Source organism: Protopterus annectens, chromosome 7.part0 (assembly GCF_019279795.1).
Source record: "Protopterus annectens isolate FY-2018-M chromosome 7.part0, PAN1.0, whole genome shotgun sequence".
Classification (NCBI taxonomy): Eukaryota; Metazoa; Chordata; order Ceratodontiformes; family Protopteridae; genus Protopterus; species Protopterus annectens.
Genome location: NC_056739.1, coordinates 961735424 through 961757762, shown reverse-complemented (window position 1 = coordinate 961757762; position 22339 = coordinate 961735424). Strand labels below are relative to the sequence as shown.

The 22339-nt window shown below is 38.4% G+C and overlaps 1 protein-coding gene across 4 annotated transcripts in view; it reads left to right on the top strand.

The window, feature by feature from the left end:
- LOC122806803 (protein SSUH2 homolog) overlaps positions 1 to 22339 on the top strand; it is a 621468-nt gene that overhangs the window by 579488 nt on the left and 19641 nt on the right. For all 4 annotated transcript variants that reach the window (XM_044077526.1, XM_044077524.1, XM_044077525.1 and 1 more), the window contains exon 12: positions 17777 to 17884. In XM_044077526.1, the coding sequence (XP_043933461.1) occupies positions 17777 to 17884 (108 nt within the window). The remainder of the gene's footprint in view (positions 1 to 17776; positions 17885 to 22339) is intronic.

Here is a 22339-nt window from a genome sequence, read left to right as displayed (position 1 = left end):
ACTCCTTCCCAGACTCGTTTGTTATAAACTCTAAGGTAGGATTATCCTTACTACCATCACTTCATCCTCAAATATTCAGCAACCATTGCTTGGAAACTATTCATCTCAGGCAACTAAATGCTTCTTTCAGAAGTCATCCCTTGGACATAACTGTATAGGTTCTGAATGGAGAGATGATAAAAATCAGCAAGCAAAGGAGAGTAGTGGTGCTGAATTCATTGTCAAGTCTTGGTGAATACCTTAACAAGGTGGACCTTGTTTTTCACAAAATCTAACCAAGACGAAACTTGATATTTAGACTGTATTTTATATAGCATATATCATGGACAGAAGTAGGTTAAAAAATAAAAAAAAGATAGCTGGGTGTGCAAGTCACAGGGTAAAAAAGTTCCCAATCCTGGTAGGTGCTGTGGTGCCAGAACTGGAAAAAATTGACAGTGTAGAATCCTCAAGATACGGAAACATTCCTACAGTGGGGCTAGGCCAGGCTTAGGGCGAGGATGGCCCCCCTATTGGAGAAGGAAGGAGTAATCTACAAAAATCACGAAAACTGATGGTACAAAAAAGAGCCATAAAGACAATAGAGTAGAATATTGAGGATAAGAAAGACAGTATGTATTGTTACTATTATGCAAGAAGCCCAGAATTTCCAGACAGAAAATACACAAAAGATTAAGAGAGAAATTAGAGGAAAGAAAACTACTTGTACAAGAAAAACTGTCAAAAGCTTCAAATGCAAATTTGTGTTGTTAATGCAACAGTTTTATGAAAACCATTACATAGACCAAGAAACATGGGGCTGTTTGGAAAACGAAGCAACTGAGGAAGTGCAAAAATATAAAGAACAAAATCTAGAAATTTTTGAAAGGTATGAAAAAGAAATATGGGTATGGGAAAGAGAGAGTGATCTGACATGGTGCAATATTTATGCAAAGGAGAAGACCAAATAAATCAATCAATACAAAAAATCTATCCCAAGGATATTCAAAGAGAAATACAGGCAAAGGCATCCAGATATGGAAAATTTCACCATACAAAAATAAGATCACAAAGTGGGAACTTAGAACGGAAAATAGGTAAAGCAGAAGTTAAAAAAAAAAACAGAAGCTGAAGTTATGAACTTTTACCATACCCTCTAAAAATAATCTGAAGTGTAAATTAAATAAATCAAGAAAAATGTCACTCAAATGCACACCATCAGCTCTAAAAGAAACCAAATCCCTGTCGTCAAAATCCCGACGTTCTACAATGTACATGCCCAAAGCTCCCAACTGTTGAGCCAACCTATGATTAACAGACCTCCACGTCCTCTCCAAAGCCTGAAAACTAAGAGTACGTCTCCAACACAAGCATGGCACTATCTCCTACCATTCTATACACATGCCAGGATGTAATGCTTGCAACATACACAAATTGTTCTTTAACTGATCTACCAACTGCTTCTTAGGAATTATTCCCAAGTCATTCCCACCTAAATGTATCACCAATATTCGCAGAAAACCTACCCGCAACTTTAGCACTTCCACTTTTTGCATAAGTTGAGTGTATCTAAGACCTTGAATCCCATGCCACCAGACTGACCACCCTAAATGAGACAATCCCAAATTCTTTCCATCTGTCCTAACTGCTGCCCTCTTCTCCACCCAGTGGATATAGGAATGGCCCAAGATGAGAATCTGATTGCCTGAAAGGCAAAAAATTATATGTATTAATGCAACTGAATATATTATCTAATGTAAGATAAAAATGCATTGGAAGACCACCTCCCCACTCTTCTAATAACCTCATTGGATCTGCCTTCCCTTGCCAAATCTGAAGCCCTAGTAATGCGAATAGAATGAGCTACAAACCTGTTCACTGGAAAACCAATAAAACGTAGACCCTCCTTATTACCTGTACAAAGCAACTGCTCGTTACCATCCTGCCAGTCCTCAAATGAAAAACCAAGTCATAAGAACCACTTACCTGAGACTGCACAAGTTCTGCAGCCCAACCTGCTGAACAAAGCCCTCCATTGCTATCTTTTCTCATTACTATCTGAGCTCCTTTCCCCAACTGACCTGTTTTAGACCTCCGTAACACAATATGAATTGCCCCTGTACATATCATTACATCCCTCCAAAGTAATGGCCCCAACAACTCTGACACCGAAACACACCAAAGTACGTCCACACATTCAAAGTAGTCTACATAACATAATCAACTTGGTCCCTCTCCACTAGTGCCAAACCCTTCAGTAAAACTTTCAAAATCAGTTAATGGCCGTCACATATCCATATTCCCTCCAGACACTCTACCCCATCCTCTCAACATGTGCCCCACTGCCCAAGACTGCAACCAAGTCTACCTTAATTGTTTACACTGCCTTACCTTGCCCCTAAAGTCAGACAAAATAGCAAAGCAGCATCTCCTCTGACCAAACCCCTTCTTCCTGAGGTAACTGCAAAACAAATATATTAAAATCATAAAGTGCTCTACCATATGGCTTCCTGGTGGACACCATCCATGACCGATGCACCAGCCTCCTGATTATGTCAACCCAAGTTGCCACACTTCATCTAGCAAAGCCACCGGCACCTCCTCTGCCCCTGGAGCCAACTGTCGAAATCTGGAAAACTGAAATCACGACAAACTGTCAGCATTCACATTCCGCACCCCAGCCACATGCACCCTGTGAATGAAAAATTAATTATCAAACTCTGCAAAGCTAACTTATGTAAGACTAACAGCAGCATTTCAGATCTAGCGGTCTTTGTCTGCAAAACCCACACCACTGCCATGTTGTTTGAATGGAAAATTACCCTATTTCCCTTTAATTTCTCTTTGTAGACTACTGATGCTACCCAAATTGGCATTAACTCCAAAAACAGAACATCCATTTTTCAATCTTCCTTCCAATCCAAAGGCCATTAGGCTACAAACCAGTACCCACTAAAAAATGCCCCCATTCCAATACCTCATGCTGCATCTGTAAACACTTGCAATTCCTCCTGCCCAACCCAGTCAGACTGCAAAAAAGAAACCCCATTAAACTGCTCCAAAAAAGATAACAGAAGTCCCAAAGCAGCCTGCACCAACTTGGTAATCCTAACCCATTGGTGTTTACTCTTCCTGCCTATCAAAAAACAGGCCACTGACCTGCGAAAGGTATGCCCTGGATGAACAGCCTGACATGCAAAACTTAAAAGCCCTAAAAGTTCCAAGGCCGTCCAAATGCACACCTTAACCTTACACACCACTGCCCCAATCTTCTCTTTCACTCTGTCTTATCCATGGGCAAGCAAAGCAGCCCATGCTCTGCATCCACTAACAGTCCCAAAAAATCCAAAGCTTTAGCCAGGCCTTCCAACTTATGCTGGGCCAATGGAGCCCCTAACTCATTACATATTCCCAGTAAGTGTTGTAAGCTTTCGTATGCTCCCTCAAAACCCTCCCCCACTAACAAAATATCATTCAAATAATGTACAGCCCTCTGTGTACCCACCCTCTGCCACCATATCCAGTGAAGAACCATACTGAATTTCTCAAAAGTAGCACAAGCTACAGAGCAACTCATTTGCATCTCCTTATCGAAATAAACTGTGCTCCCTACTACCATTCCCAGTAACGGCAACTCCTCCACTCTTATTGGCAATAGGCAAAAAGTGGATTCAATATCCACCTTCACTAACCATGGATTCTTAAATCCCCAGATAACCCATACTGCATCATCCAAAGATGCATGGCTAACTTAGCATCCTCCACTGAAACAAAGTCATTGACGGAACTCCCAACCGGGTACAACAAATGGTGAATCAGCCTAAATTCACCCTCACTTTCTTCGGAATCAAACCCAATGGGGAGACTTAAAATTCTGAAAGGGAGGGCTGTCAAAGGGCCCCAACAATTTACCTGCCTGTCGTTCTTTCTGTACCAAATGCAGTCAAATATCCTCCTTATCCCTTACAGATCGCAAATTCTTACAAATCACTCCATCCCCCACCACCCCCGATTTAATAGAAAACCCCTTAGAAGAGCCTTCGATTATCTCCTCTTTAAGAGAAGCAACGGGAAATTGCCAAAGCATACCCTGAAATACCTTCACCTTAATGAGAGAATGTGACACCAGCCCTTCCTGTAGCCCCCTAAAGGACACCCCCACCCTGTACCCTTAAATATTGCCTCTTCCCCTAGAGTTCTGGAACCCTTGGGAGGGAGAAAGGCCCCCTTCAGCTGAAATTGGACCAGATGTCATTGTATTAACCTCTCGTTACCCACACTGAACTGCTGAATGATATGCCCCACACTTCGAACAAACATCTGAAAACTTGCACCCAACCCTTGAACAACTTCCCGCATTAAAAGCCCAACAGATGCCAACTTCTCCATCTACCTTTCCCCCTGACATTCCCAGCTAAACTATCCTTCATATTAGCCAGCCAAATATCTGGATGACGAACCTCCCAGCAAATAGAGTGATCTTCTGCTTTCAGATTCCGAAACTTCTGGTCCATTCCCAGGCCTCAAATGCTGAGCCTTCCATATTGTAAGAAAGTAAGGCAATAGAGGCCAGGCCAAGGACACATCCTTCTCCAACAAAACTGCCATATAGTAAACAAATCCTAATGCCCTGTTATCCCATGTCCTAGGTCGCAGCCTACCTACCCTCCTCCTGCCTGATGCAGCTAAGGCAGCCAACATATATTTGCTGTTTGCTGACTCCAGCTCCACCAACCATTGAACCCCTTCTGCGTCTGTCATTTCAAAAACATCGGCATACTCCCCTTTCCAAAATTTTCTCTGTAACTGTGGATGGGATGTGGGGAGTTAGAAAAACCGCCCCGGCCCTTGCCCCAGCATTTGTGTAGCTAACTGGCTGTATGCCAAAATCAGAACCCACTTCCAAAAATGAAATAAGACTGCCAACCGACCCAGTGGTGTCAGCCCTCAAAGCTTCTTCCCCACTTATCTCTTGACTTCCCTGTGGATCCTCCATAGTCCTTCCTTTATCCCCAAATCCATAATAAAGGGGACCCCTCGATGTCTCACCATCCTCCCCAACAAACACCCAATGTGACCGCCCTAACTGAACACCCAGTACCAGATCATTACCTGTTGCTCCATCAGGAGTTGTTCCAGCCACTGATGAGTCAACTGCTGCTGCCTCTGTGGATAGTTGTTGCTTCTTTCTACAAGTCACAGACCTGGTCCTCACCCCTGAATGTCTCTTTTAGCTGGCTTCCCTTGTCTGGTCTACCTTCCTAGAATTGGCATTGAGTATCTCTTGGAAAACCTCTTCAGCCTGCACCACAGTGGCCTGCCATTGTCGCAGTAAACTCTGCATGCTCACCATCTGTAACAAAAGAAAAGCTCATTAAGACAGTGATGATGTAAGTACACAGTCCTATTAAGAAGCAATGAAACAGAATGACCACAGAGCAACATTTGAACTTTCCCATGCAAACATACAAGTTGCCCACCTCCCTTATGTCAGAAACCTTGACCCAAGCAAACAGCCAACTTAGAACCAATGACACAGGAATGGGCCTCACATAACAAACCATGAAAGCTGATTTGGACAGTCCTGCGGTGGTTTGATTGATGTCCCAGAAATATTGGTAGAATTAATGCAAGCTACACAGAAGGTCCCAGTGACTTAGCATAAACAGTGGTTGGTGTCATAAAAGGGGGTCCCAGTGGAAGAGGGTGTGTATGAGGGTTAATCTCTGACCCAGCTGCTGTTCCTATTGATCATAGGGCTAAGGTCTTACAAACATGTACTGCTGCAATCCATCCCTACTCCTTTTAAAAGCATCTTCATTTCAATTAACTAACATGCATATATATTTGTTTTTTAGTAATAAAAAAAAACAAACTTGTAAAACACCACTACAACAATAAATCTCTAACATTGCTTGACTAGTATTCCTTCCTGTAAGTTCACATTACACCTGTAAAGCAAAACTGGGGACAAAGATAAGATGTAACTACTTTGAACAGAGGCATGCCACTGCAACAAAACCACCCTAATTTCTGGTGGTAAACTCTTCTAAACACAGCCGAAGTTTCAGATTAGTAACATAATCATTCTGAATGCCGAAGCAGGATAGTTTGCTGACACAGTGTCCATGCACTACACATCTCCTATTTCATTAAGAATATAAAGTAACTACTGGAAAACAAACCATTCCCTCTACGCAATTTATTTTACACATACAGAACCCAATATTGCATTATGTTGTAGGACCGAGATGTCCAAGCAAGGCCAGTCATTGCAAATCCTCTTCTCACCCCCACTCCATGGTCTACCTCACCTTCCCCTCCTTTACTCTCATTCTCTTTTTTTATTTTTTTTATATATTTTATTTACCCAAACCTCCTATAATGACATCTGTAAGACACTCTGACCTTTATAGACGTCACAGCAGCATGCTTCCCAACCGTTGCCAGTGTAACCACGACCAGCTGAACTGTGCATGCTTTGCAGAAGTCCTAAGCACGTCTAGTCCCAAGCCCGCGAACAACACCAAGACTGTACAATGGCCAACTGCTCACCATCCTTAATCAAAAACCCACAAAACCTACCACCGATCCCCTGTATATACCCTAGCCACTGGTACACAACTGTCCCCAGCCTACCACTGCTGGGAAAAAAAAAAAAAAAAAGGATAGCCAAAAACAGGAGCTTAATACAATCGCAAAGGGAGGCATGACGGCACAGCACCAGAATGGGAATGAACAACTGCAATACACCCCTTCCCCGCCTACAGATGGACCAGGAAAATGTTGACCTCTAGAACTCCTACACTGATTAGCAAGGCTGACCATCCCAACCCTAAGACTGCCATCCAACCTGATACCACTCTTGAACACACAACATCCACTCGCACTACCTAAAACTCCTTAATAAACTAAAAGGAATCCACCTAACTGGGAGCAACAAACAAAACCAGCCCTGACACACAACACCCACTCGCACTACCTAACTTCTTCCTAATAAGCGAAAAGAAATACACCTAACCGAGACAACTAAACCATAAATCCAGACTAAAAGTAGTCCAAGGCCTACCTGCATCCTTGTATCTACAGGTCGTCAGGACGTGATCCTTGCCATTGCAAACTCACGCCAAAGTGTGACCCTACTTCCCCCACTACACTAATGTAAAACCTAAACCCTTCCCTAAACCTACCTCACTTCCTCTGATTCCCCACACCTTTAACCCATTACCACCCATAGCCTAACTTATCCCTATCACTACACTTAATCCTTCTATCCACCACCCCCCCCCCCCGTTACCCTTATACTAACCTTCTAAGATGGTCCTGGACAAATTGGTTTGTCCCAAACCTCATCTGTGTACTACCACAAATAATAAACTAAAATATCAGCATAGGCAGAAAGCGTAGAAGATATGCAGATAAATATAAAGGAAAAGTACAAAATAAGCAATTTATTGATGACCCAAAAGTTTTAAAGAGAATTGAGAAACAAGGCAAAAGGAACTGAAACACCACCAAAAAAGAAATAGATATATTTTGGAGAAATATCTATGAAGATCCTATGGAACATAACAAAGATGCTGAATGGATGGAAGAAATAAAAGAAAGAATAAGAAGTTCAAATGTACAGGATGTGAAATGGCCAGAGAAACTGAACAAAGTTAAGAAAAGCTCTTGACTGTAAAAACTCAGGCCCATATGCAGTACCTAACTTCTGGCTTAAAGTATTAACATCTTTACATGAATATTTTAGTTTACCTCCCAGAAAATAACAAAGTGTAAAGACTTCTCATCTTTTTGTCAATGATTTAAAACTGTATAGTTCGTCAGATGAGGAACTGAAAGTACAACTTCAAATGGTCAAAACTTTTACAGATGATATAAGAATGTTAATTGGTCTTGATAAATGTGCAAAAACAACCTTTAAAGCAGGAAAGCTGCAGCACCGAGAAAACATCAGCCTGGGACAAGAACATGATATAGAAGAACTTGAGCAAGAGGGAGTGTATAAATATTTGGGAATTGATGAAGGATCAACAATAAAACATGAACAAATGTGAATAAAACTTAAGAATATTTTACTAAAATTAATACTGAAAACTGTGCTGATATCTACAAAGTCCAGGCTATAAACCAATGTGCTCTTCCTGTCCTAACTTATAGTTTTGAAGGGATTTACTAGCCCCAAAAGGTGTTGGATCGGTTGGATAGGAAAACAAGAAGGATGCTTCATGCTTAAGATACGATGTATAAAAATCAGTATATACCAAGACTATATATTCCCCATTCTGAAGGAGGTATAGGCCTCCTCAAAATTAATTACATGTATAGATCTGCAATTGTACAATCGTAAGACTGCATACATATCTGTTGATGTCACAAGACCCAAACATAGTGAAAGCTTTAAAACATGAGGAAAATCAGTCTAAGATGACTTCTCTGCTTAGTTTAGCAGAAGCATATTGGCGTGAAGCGGGAATGGAAATCAAACCAGAAGTAGATAAAAATCAAGCAGCAACTGAATGTGCCAAAAAAAAAACCAAAAAAAAGATTGTATGATGAAAGATCAGATGAGTAGGCAAGAAATGTAGAAAAATGCATAAATATAGATACAAGTATAGAAAACTCCTGGAAGAACCCCATGTTGATCATAACTGAACGCAGGAATGTCTAAGGAGAAGTGAATTTAAACCAGAAGACGAAAGATTAATATTGGCACCCCAAGATAGTGGACTGTGTACACTTTGGTTTACAAAGTCCATTGAACATGCAGGAGAAACAGACAAATGTAGGTTTTGTAAAACAACTGGAAACAGTTTCACATCTTGTTGCTGGTAGCAGTATACTAATGGCAGAAGGACTATATATAGAAAGGCATAATAATAATGTGGCAAGACTGTTACACTGGGGATTGTGCAAACATAATATTGAAGCAGCTGAAAAACACTAAAAACATGAGTCACAAAGTATTATAGAAAACAATGAAGTTTATATCACATGGGATCACCCATTACCAACAGTTCAAAAACTAGATGTGAGAAAACCAGATATAGTAGTCTGTTATAAGAAGACAAAAGTAGCATTGATCATTGAAATTGCTAAACCTAGACTACAGTGCCTTATGCAGAATTTGCAGGCAGAAATGAGGACAGTGTGGAAGAAGGATACCCAGACACTTCCATTAGTAGTAGGAGCAACAGAACTTTACGTTTGTACTTGGATATATTACCAATACATGTAAATCCATATGAATTGCAGAAGGAGTCAATTATGGACACTTTGCAGGTGCTGTGAAAAGCCCTTCTGGCTAACATCAGAGACTGAAACAGTACTAATTCAGGAACTGTAATCATATTTTAAGTTAGGAATGGGGTCCATTCCCATTATAGTATTAGAACCCTAAATAGTTGGAAAAATTAAAAAAAGGAAAAAACATTGTTCAACATCCGTCTGTAATATGACACCTCATTGCCTCCTAAATATTTTGTTTTCACTACAGAATATTTAGTAAATGGAGGAGCACTGGAGACTAAGAGGTAATTCAACCAATGGCTAACTAAAGAATTCAGAATGCATATACCAGAAGGAATAATGCCAGAGATAAACGTCATGAATTAAATTAGATTTTTTATCAAGACTAAGCATATGCTTGTTAGGAGAAAAAGCAATTGTAAACTTTCAAATCTTATACATGCATCAAATTAGTGCCGAATTGCAGCACTGATTATGTGATATATTATCAATAAAACTATTATATCAAGTAGATGGTATTCAGTATTAATCTTCAAGAAAAAGTAACAGAGCAGCTGTTGATGAATACAAGTGTGAGTATTGTAGAGATAATAGTCAATCACAATACTTTCAAACCAGTTAATATTCTTTCTTTACTACCGCAGCATTTAGTAATTGTTGTTTTATATGAGTAATATAACAGCATTTCTGGACTATGTTACTATTATGAAGTGATTAACCTCATGTACCCATTCAGCCCTAAGTAAAAGGCATTATTGCACTCTGAATACAATAAGAGCAGTACCTACATGACCATAATTAAGGCCTCTGCTGGAGTCAAAGGTTTCATGTCTAGATGATGCTCACTTTTCCCCGGTGGGAGGGAGTGAGGGGCTGCACAGACGTGTGGTTATGCTCATAGGGGAGAACAGGAAGCTCACCACTCATGCCTGGGGGGGGGGGTCAGTCATGAATGCCTGGAGGTAACATCCCTTGCAGAAATGAGGGCATATGCCCTACTGCTGTCTCATTGCATGTTTTCACTCTACCTCTTGCCAGGAGAGTGCAATAGGTATGGGAAAACTAATATCAGAAAAACATTGAACCACCCCTGATGATGTCTGAATGATGGACTTTCCTGGCCAACCCTTGCACTGGTGATGGGGAATGAATAGGCCAACTGGCCATGGAGTGGGTAGTGTCTGACAGACACTGGGAGGCAAAAAATACAAAAAAAAAAGTTTCATGTGCATGGTGGTCCAAAATATCAATTGAAAAGTTTTTTTTTTTTTAATGCTTCCTTTTGCTGTGATTATACTATCACTATGGAAAGTGAGTTTTTAATGGTAAAATCTGTAGCTCTTTAGTTATATCAGTGGAGCTATATTTCTGGGAAGACTATGGGAAACAAGAATCAAATATTGAGATTTATGGTGGCAAGTTACGTTGAAAGCCAATCTGTTCCCAGGTCTTAATGACAACTTTACCTCTCAAAATTAGAGCAGCTAAATTGTAAGTATGATTTGACATTTAAGTTGATGTAGTATTCATGAGTTATTTTATTAAATTTCCTAGGGACTCTTTATTTGAGCATTTTAACATTTTTATTATGGTTCAACATATGTTATTGCTACAGTGAACTCTAAAGGTTTTTCATTTTCAAAACCATTTTAACTGTAATAATGGTATTTGGTCAGTAAATGGAGCACTTGTAAAGGTTATAGTAATGTTTTTATATCTTTTTTTAGACTTTAGTTACATTGGTAAAAAGGGCGGCCACGGTGGTGCAGCGGCCTAATCCAGGCAATGTAATAATAATTAATAATTATTAGTGGCTTTTTTTTGCTTATTTGCATTTTTAATTGACTTGTTTAGTATTTAAGAGGCTACGATGGCATTAATTGTGCATTTGATGAAGTCTTTTTGGGGAAAGATGAAAATGCGGTGACTCAGTTAAACATGTATGGTGATTTATATTTTTATTTCTGTTTGCATTAAAGTTGAGTGGACTACAAATCTGTGAATCCGAAGTGATTTTTCTCCTTCCAAGTGTCTTCATTTTGGATTTTTAAGTACCAGATGTGTAGCCTTTGGATCACCTGTTAGGTCCTTACTATAAACACAAGCAAAAGTTAAGTCATGTCATGTGATACACAAAGTTAAAAATAAACCCTGGCAGACGGGACCATTTATTTTCCACTAGGGACAACACTTGAGACATTGCGTTCACAAAGTATACAGGTGATGGGTTAGAGCCAAAACTGTCATTCACAGCTCACAATAAAAATGTTATTGGCAAAAGAAGACTGCTCAGGACCTGCTTTAGTCTAACCTGTCCGCTGATTGCATAAGACAGAACTTAGAAAAGCATACAGTTATATATACTCAAGTGTGCAGATGTTGCTTTTTTGTCTAGTGATAACCTTAAAGTTATTGCATTTTACTTAAAACACTGTGGGATTATTTACTGCAGACTCACCAAGCAAAGTGCTCCATTGCACCTCCCTGAAGAAGGCAGAACAGAATGTCATTATTATTATATCACAATTACCCCTTAGGATCATAGGGATTCAGTGATTGCATCCAGCTTGCAGTCATCAACAAGTTTGATCTTTGCTGATTAGTGTAAAGATTTTAATTTTTGTATACATTATTTCTGCTCTGTTTTCTGACCAGTAAGATATCCAGTGATTTATTTTCCTTTGGCTAAACTCTTCAACATGCATGTCTGAAACAGCCGTAAGGAACAGAAGTGCAGAGATGTGGGCTGAGGGCTTTCTCACCCAGACTTACTAATAAGATTACTGCTTGTAGCCCTTTTCTCTAGAAAGGGATACATCTAGCAAATCACTGGTCTTCACAGGCGTTTACAGACGGAGCAGGCATCCCAGGACACATATCTTCAACCTTACCCCCTCTCCATGAGTAAGAAGAAGAATAGCAGCTTTATTATTCTTTTCTGCCTCTTTCTGGTTCCCACTGTGGTATAGATTTTAGTATTTACCTGTCTCTCCAAACAAGTAGCAAAATGTAAATAGCTTTATATTTCTTTGTATTTTTGTGTGTATAGTAATGGTTTTGTTTTGTATCTGTATTTATATGTATCGATGAATATTCTTTAATTTTGACAATTAAATCAAGGCTGTAATGAGCTTGATCTGTAACTAAAAAAATTAAAAAAAAAAACTGCTAGATGGTCATGTGTGTGTGTGTGTGTGTGGAGGGGAGGGAACGTAGCTCTCAGCCATACAGTTTTTCACAGAATGCCCAGATTTTTCCTGATATTTTTGGTCTCTTCCTCATAAAATCTGTGTTTTTGGCAAGTCACTGAAGATTAAAGTCACTAAATAATGACATACATTTGAGTTTCAAACGTCAACTTCTTCAGAAAATCTCTGCTAACACAAATCCTGTTATTCTAGCAACTTCCTAAGAGCAATATAACCAGGCAAAAAATTCTACTAAGGAACAAATCTTGGGCTAAATGGAGGGCTAACAAAACTATCTCTGATCAACAAAACTTTAGGCAACTAAGAAATAATACAAAAAAGGCAATACTTACAGATAAAAAGAAATATTACTGTAAACTACAACAAACCCATCAAAACAATCCCCAAAAATTTTGGTCTAGTATAAACAAACTCCTGTCCCCTGGACACTCTCATACACCTACCCCTCTTGAGGCAGATCCTAATACCCCCCTGCAAACAGCAAATACATTTAATACTTTCTTCACAGAGACCATACAAACACTAGCCAGTCAGCTAATCCCAGACAACTCAAGCCTTCACACCACAACATTACCTCCACTACCAACATTTAAACTGCAACCTATCTCTACTACTCTCATCTGTAAACTCATCCAGAAACTTAAGCCCTGCACACTTTCTGCTGACCAAATACCATCAGAATACTTGCACAAAGCAGCTAAGGTAATTGCATACCCTGTATCCATCCTCATTAACAAAACCTTTACAGAAGGAACCATTCCAGACATTTGGAAAATCTCCCATATTATTCCCCTACATAAAGGTGGCAATTCAAATGATTACTCTAACTACAGGCCAATAGCACTATTATTATCAATAAATTATATATATATATATATATATATATATATATATATATATATATCAATATATTAACAATATTATCTCCTTTAGCCAAAATAATGGAAAAATGCATGCACCAACAACTACTACATCATTTATCTCAGCACAACATTCTAGCTTACTGTCAACATGGCTTTAGGCCATCACACAGTACCACAACTGCCCTACTATCTTTTATAGATACCATTAATAGAAACCGCAATAACAATAACCTCTCATCTGCTCTCTTTATCGACCTCTCAAAAGCTTTTGACATGGTCAACCATGCCCTTCTCATCAACATTCTAAAGTCCCTCTCCTTTGACTGTCAGACTATTAAATGGTTTAGGTCTTATCTGAGCAATAGGCAACAAGCAGTTCTCTGGCAAAACAACATGTCATCCCTTCAGCCAGTTACCCTCGGAGTCCCTCAAGGCTCTATTCTAGGACCACTTCTCTTTTCACTATTTATCAATGAACTCCACACAGCAATCCCCCAAGCCACCTGCATACAATACGCAGATGATTCTACGCTAGTATGCACAGCAAACTCCCCTTCAGAACTACATTCTCTAACCCAGAAAGTATTTAACATAGTAGAAACATGGTTTACAAATAGATGCCTCCTTCTCAATGCTAAAAAAACTAAGCTCCTTCTCTTTACACCCACAAACAAATCCGCACACATAAACTTCTCTGTTTTTTCCAGCAATGGTACTGTTATACTCCCTGACAAAACCACTAAACTGCTAGGAATAACTATTGACAATAACCTGACTTTTGATAGCCACATAAATAATACTATTAAAACTGTCAACAGAAAAATAGGCTCCTTATATAAGATCAAACCTTTCCTAACTCCTATAGCCAGAACCACAATTGCTCACTCACACTTAATCTCTACACTTCTGTACGCTTCACCCATATATACTAACCTAAAGAAAAATAATCTTACCAAGCTAGCAAATTCCTATAATTCCATTGCCAGATTTGCCACTGGCAACACCTTTAGAACTCACCACTGTCTGAATCTAAGGCAACTAGGCTGGCTTGAACTTCAAAACCAACTGATACTACCCCAACTCACCATTGCCCACAAGATTTTCTACCAACTCAACAGCACTCCTATTCTTTCCAATCTCATCCGGCCTTACAAAAATCTGAATTCCCTGCGCTCCCCTAAGAAACTGCTTGCTTGCATATGCAAGTCTTAACAACCTGGCTGGAGACTCTCTTTTTTGTAACACGGTGGGAAAACACTGGAACCTCCTGCCCGATGAACTAACATTACTTTCTTCCTTGCCTCTCTTTAAACATAACCTCAAAAAACACCTCCAAACACACTGGTTATGCCCCTGCATCAACCCTGACTAATAATTTGCTTTTTACCAATTATAGCTCCTTTTACTTCTTATTCTTCCTATTCTTACTTAAATTACTAACACTCGTAATGGATTGTTACATGCTAATTAACACCCGTAATGGATTGTTACATGCTAATTACTTAAATTACTAACACTCGTAATGGATTGTTACATGCTAATTACTTAAATTACTAACACTCGTAATGGATTGTTACATGCTAATTCCTTGTAAAATAGACTAACTGATACTCCCAAATTTATATGTCAACAAACTCTCTCTAGTAGATTAATTACACTTAATTAACTAACTTCTTTCTCTATCTTATTAATACTGGTTGTACAGCATACTTTCTATCTCTAAGCACAAGTCATTGTTGTATTTTTATTAAAATCTTTTCTGATAATTTCTACTTTTAATTCTTTAAATTTTAATTTTTAATTTTTAATGTAATTCTATAATTGCCGGAGCTTTTCTCCCCGGGCCTCTACTGAAAATGGATATATATCCAGTTAGACTAGCCCGGTTAACAAATGTAAAATAAAAATAAAATATTTAAAATCTATCCCTAGTTTGGGGCCTTTGTCTCCCAGTTATTTTAGCCTTTGTCCAGAGTTCTTGTGCTAAGAGGTATGGGAGGTAATGCTGTCATTGATTAAAGATTATTTTATAAGAACTAAATCAGTTGACACTGTATGGAATTACCCAGATGTTTCAGTCACTATACAAGGCTGTAATGAAGATTGGCTAATATGCTGAATCCTTGCACATCAGTATTTAACACTTCTGGACTATTTAACAAGAATTTGTAATGTGCCTTCCTAATGAAGGAAATCTAAATGTCTGTCTTTTTTTCTGTTTTCTGCTTCATTTATACACATTTCATCATAGTCTTCCTTGTCCTACCTTTCCTGTGCATCCATTGTTACCTCAGTATGATCTGCCCCATCAATAGTCCATTATAAATTGTGGGGCTCATTAACTCTATCTTGAAGTTTAGATTTTGTCCATTGTGAGCAAAATCCTGAATGGCAATAACATTTTTGTCCTGCTGTACTTGGATTTTTTTGGAACTCAGAATCTTCTAAGGGTGTGAAGATTTTTTTTCTAATGCACACACCATTTAGTGTTGCATAGTCTTTATTTTCAATAATTGTTTTGCAGCAGAATCATTGAGAACTGTCAATGATAGAGATGTCTTCTTCCGAGATTTATGCTGCAGCTCTGATATGTAACCACTAGTCTTTATTAGTGTCAGAGTACTATCAAACAAGTCATAACACTTGTAGGAGCTCACATTTTTCTTAATATGTTCTTTTCTGTTTCATTGGATACATATAGAGTTTATATGAGCAACATTTTCATGTGAATACCTACTCATCTGCACTGTCTGTAGTAACAGCGTTCCCTTCTCAAATGGGTATAAGTGTGGACAGAGAATGAATCCCTTCCCCAACTCCACCTCAGCCCCCATCCATTGTCAACTATTATCAAATGAAGTTTGTTCTGATCTGGTTGCTGATGATTAATATTTTGTAAAGAAAACTTTTAAATGCTTACCTTGTAAATTTTTTTTAACATTATATATAATTCTTGCATTCCCTTCAGTTTCGTTTGAAATGCGCAAATTTGAACCTTGAAGTATGTTTTTATTGCAAAAAATGGAGTAATTCATTTTTATTGAAAATGAAAGATGTGAAGAAATTGTGTTGTTTAAAAATATCAAATCTCAACTAATTTCAAATGCCTCTGAAGAAGTACATGGGACCAGAGTCACTAAAGGCTTATGACCAGCACAAGAGATAAGCAGGATGTGGCCATGTGTATTACAGACATGAGCAGTCTCTCATGAGTGTGATGCCAAACTGAATTCACACCATCCTGTGCAGGCTGGCAATTTGTCAATAAATGTCAGAAGCAGATTCTATCTATGTATAATTAGCAGTGTCCTGGAATGATTCTTGTAGTGACACATATATACAAAATGCAGGGACAAGCCATGGTTCTGAATTGTTAAATGTATGGATACTGCAGCTGTTGCCAGCAGTATTGACAGACACTTGTCAGCCTTGCTGCTAATGGCAGGTCATCATTCTTATCAACCCCCCGACTTCCATGTCCTGTCTGCTAAGTCAGTATATTTACTGTGGTTGAGCACGTGTGATCCAGTTACCTTGTCTTCATGCCTACTATAGCATGTGATACATGTAAATGCTGCATATGCAGCACTGTTTTTGTATTTCTCCATTCCACTATTCATAAAGGAGCCCTTTGAACTAAGCCTGTCTAGTGATGGACTGCTTGTTGTGGATTGTCATACCCCTCACTAGACAGATCTCTCCATAAAATGGTGACACTACTATTTGAGCAGCTGCTCTTTATGCTTGAATCTCAGTAACTCACTGTAGCCAACTTACTAACATTTCTGTCTGTGATTCTAGCAAAAAAATTAAAACATTTCAAAACGGAGCTTCTGTAGGTGAGCAAAGCCCCTTGCATCTCCTGACATGGAGATCTGCTACATTCTCCAGCCCCCAATCTCTGTAAATTCTATGTCTGAGATTGCACCAGCTTGAAGAAAGTATATATATATATATATATATATATATATATATATACATATATACATATATATATATATATATATATATATATATATATATATATATATATATATATATATATATATATATATATATATATATATATGTGTGTATATATATATATATATATATATATATATATATATATATATATATATATGTATATATATATATATATATATATGTATATATACATACAGAAGGGTGGGTATCCATGTCAGCTCAAATTCAGATACATTAATGACCATTCAGCTGTGAGCCTATAAGTAAATGGAATGTAGAACCTAAAATGTTAATGTTTTTGGGTTCCGTGGTGGCTTCTCTCCATGCCCTTCCCTTATACAGCTTGTTCATGGATCATGGCCTTGCTTTTTTGTAAAATAGTAAGAGAATTTAAATATGCTATCCTAAATATCAACATTGTCTTCTAATTCAAGTTACTTAGCATTAAATGCCACTTGTAGCAATTAACATTTACATGTTCACATTATTCCTGTTTCCACTTTTTAGGTCTATCCTGTAATTGGCTCCCCTTATCCGGCTGTTAACGAGGCTTCTCAGCGAGGCATTAGTGAGCATCATAACCAGTTTGCCACAACTAAGCGCATATGCCAGCAGGTAAGTATGGACAACGTAAGAAATTAAAAAAGGTGGTCAATGTCTAGAATTTTATTTTTCTCATATTTTTCTTCTTTTTCGTGTATATGGTTGAAATGAATAGCATTTATGAATCAGTAGATTGTTTAATTTTCTTGCCATGGAAACTAATGGTTCAGTTCCCAGGCCAGAATGTGGGTTAGACTGTATACTGCACATCTGACAGAATAGCACAATGGGAGGAGCTACAGCTCTGGCATACCTCTGTTTGGATGGGATTTTTAACCCAGTTCCTATTCTTCAGGGTTCTCATCCCAGCTAATTTAGATGTTAAAGATTGCATAGTAGTTAAAGTATCTATTAAATCTTTAGATATGCAGTTGTGTAGTATGTAAAATACATACATACTTTTGAATTTGTGTAGCATAATTCTACAGCTGAATTGTGTTTCTTTTTCATTGAACTATGCATTCTTCTTTTTAGCTGCATTTCTAAAGTATCATGTTTGATGTTCAAGTCTACAAACTTTAAACTTTGTTCCATGCCAACATCCTTTTCAGGTTCAAATTCCGATGCAACCCATTTTGTTATTATGAAGCTCTGTTTTTGATATCTTCTCAACTCCATATGTTTAATCTCTGTAATCATTTTTACCTCTTTTATTGATTTTTGTATTTTTCATTTTCTATTTCTAGCTTTCTTAGTCACTGTTAATACTAAAAACAAATCTCTTTACTGAGATTAAATTATCTCCCAACTATCAGACTTAACATATTACTGAAGTGATTTTGTACTGAAGCAGATAATTATATTCACAGAGTAATGCATCCAAGAACCTCTTTATAGAGCATCACAGCCCACATATATGAAACTTATTTGTGGGAACATTTTTTTTCAAGTGTTGTAGGGTATAGAGATATCTGTGTAAACATTTCCATGCAAAAATTCTAAATGTCATTGCATATCTAGGATCAACTTATTTCTCTCCTCTGTTCATCTTTAATATTTTTAGAGACAATAATCTTGGATGACTTCAACATTGACTGGATCACCTGTACTTCTTATAATCCCACCAACAATATCAACCTCCATGGCTTCATCCAAACTGTTCAAGTCCCTACCAGGATAAATTATCTAATATCCAGTCCACTTTAGACTGGATGTTAACAAATAGACCTGACCATTCATTTCATTCTGGCTCTCTTCCAGATTCCCTTGGTGATCATGTTTCCACCTTCTTAATTAGACACAGAATAAACTTTTGTAAGCTTACCACTTACAATCCTATATAAACAAAACTAACTTTAACCACCAAGAGTTCATAGGCACTCTAAAACTTTGCAATTGGCTTCCACTTAAACATCTCCCCCTAGAAGATGGATGCTGTAAAATACTTTAATTCCACCTTCCTGAATATACTAAATAAACTAACCCCCAAGGACTATTAGAATAAAATCCAAATTTGCTCCATGGCTAACAAAAGAAACTAGAGTATTCATAAAATAGAGATAAAGCTTGGAGTGAATGGTACATAACTAAATCTCAAACAGATAAACAGGAATGTCAGGAACTCGGAAAAAAGGAAAAAGTCTAATCAAACAGGACAAAACAAATTATTACATTACTATCCAAAACAAACACTATATCAATCCACAAAAATTCTGGAGAGCAGTTAATAACATCCTCCTACCAGGCAATGCTAGCATACCCACCCCATCTTCCAAAAACAACCTAGACTGTATACCACTCAATTCAACAAATACTTCACTGAAACAATTCTAATTCTCTCTAACAAGTACAACTCCACTACCACTCCTGTTAATCCTACTTTTGACAAAAATATGAACTCCTTCTCTTTATAACCCATATCTACCAACATAATAAAGAAACTACTAAAAAAACTGAAACTCACTACCCTAGCTGTAGATAAACTTCCTGCAGAATATCTTAGAATTGCAGCTGATGCCATCTCCATCCCTATATCTGTCCTCATTATCCGTTCCATTACTGAACATCTAGTTCCATCAATTTGGAAACTTTCATATATTATCCCTTTACAGAAAGGCGGCAGGTCAACAGAATTATCCAGTTATTGACCAGTTGCTATACTGTCACCCATATCCAAGATACTGGAAAAGATGCATACACACACACACACACACACACACACACACACACACACACACACACACACACACACACACAAATTATGGACTTCCTACTTACAAACAAGTTACAGTCCAGTACCCAACATGGTTTCTGACCCTTCCACCCCAGTACCTCTGCCCTTATGGCCTTCACTGACATAGTCAACCACCACAGAAATAATTGCAAATTTGTCTCTGCTGCTTTTCCTGACCTCTGTAAGGCTTTTGATATGGTCTGTCACAGCAAGCTATTAAATGTCCTTACTGAACTCAACTTAAGCTACTCTACTCTGTTGTGGTTCAAAGACTGTGTAGCAAGCTGTCAGCAAGCAGTTCAGTGGCACCAAATCCTTTCTTCTCTACTACCCATCACTTTAGGAGTTCCCCAAGGTTCTATCATTGCCCCCCTCCTATTTGCTGTCTCTACTAACAATCCCCATACATCAGCCCTTCATGCATCTCTTGTACAGCACGCTGATGATTCTACACTGACATGTGCAGCCTCTTCTCTACACCATCTACAATCAATAACTCAGTCTTTCACTACAGTAGGAGCTTGGCTAGCTAATTCTCAACTTATTTTGAACACAGACAAAACCAAGCTTTTGCTTTTCTACCCCACTAGAAACATTACCCTCCCCCGCTCCTTCAGCATGTCATCAATAAATAACACCTTCATCTCTCCTATACAAAACACAAAACTTTTAGGTTTAGAAATCAACAGTAGTTCAAAATTTGAGATCCATATTGCCCAAACTATTCAGAAAGTCCACAAAAAACTAGGTGCACTTTATAAAAATAGAATATTTCACTAATAACACAAAAGCCACTATAGCCAGAACACAACTTATCTCGACTCTTCTCTATGTATCATCAGTTCTCACAAAGCATAGGAAATCAGATTTAGACAAATTAGAATGCCGCTATAACTTCCTCCTCCTCTTTTGGCTTTTCCCAGTTAGGGGTCGCCACATTGGATCACCAGTCTGCTGTTGATTGGCAGTGGATTTTTATGGTGTTGAATTGCCAGCCCTGCACCCAAACTTCACAGAAGGCACACACACACACACATGCACACACACCTACCTGCATGTCTTTATCCTGCTATAACAAAATTGCAAAGTTTGCTACTGATGCAGCTCTAGACCACATTCATGCACTGCCCTCAAACAACTGAATTGGCTAGAACTCCCTCAACTAATAACTTATCACCAACTGTTCCTGGCACATAAGATCCTGCACCAACCTGAAAAAACACCAGCACTTCAAAACTTAACTCCGTACTCTAACAAACGTGTACTTCGCTTGAGTAGCAAACACCTGTTAAATGTTACAAAGCTAACAATAAATCAGGCAACTCCCTTTTCTTGAACTACACAGCTAAAATCTGCAATAGCTTACCATTTGAAATAACATATATTACTAAATTTATCTCACTTCAAAATTATTAGCATTAATATAGTGTTATTTTTAAATGCATGCTTTTAAATTATAAGGGATCTGTTAATATTATCAAATGTCCATATACATTAAGGATATCCACACCTCCAGGCTAGTTGCTCAGCATAATGCATCTGAGGTTTTCCAAGTGCAACTAACTCTGGGCAAAACTGCAATCCAAATTGTAGCTTGCTACAGATCCCCCACCATGCCCCAGGATTCCCACTCCTCTTTTCTTGATGTACTGGAAAATATCAGGGTTCGACCAAACACCCTAATAATGGGCGATTTCAACTACCCCACCATTAACTGGGAAAACTACTCATGGTACCATCTCCTTCACTCAACGCTTTCTGGAATTCATAAACTCCAGTGCCCTGGATCAACTTATCCACACCCCCACCAGGGTCAACAATATTCTAGATCTAGTCATTACCAACATGAGTGACCAGTTTTCCACACCTGAAGTCAATGCCTCATTGGTCCGATCCGACCATAAGCTAATCACCCTAGATATCCACATCCTGCCCCCAACCCCCCATTAAGGAAATCACGGTAAAAATTTTCTCCAAAGCCAACTTCATGCTTCTTAAGACAGAAGTGGTGAACTTCATGACACCCATGAATGACACCCAAAAAAAGGAAACCAATCTGGTGGTCCCATGCCATAAACAAACTGTACAACAGAAGGAAGAAACAGTTGCAAAAGAGAGTAAAATCCCATGAGTGGAGGAGCTCCCTGGTCAGCCACAGTAAGAAGCTGCGATCCTTGATAAAATCCTCCAATGCTAGTTACGAAAACAAAATCGCCACTGAATCTAAAGACAACCACAAAGCATTCTATAGCTATGTCAAGAATCTCAATGGCACTAAATATACAGACCACCAA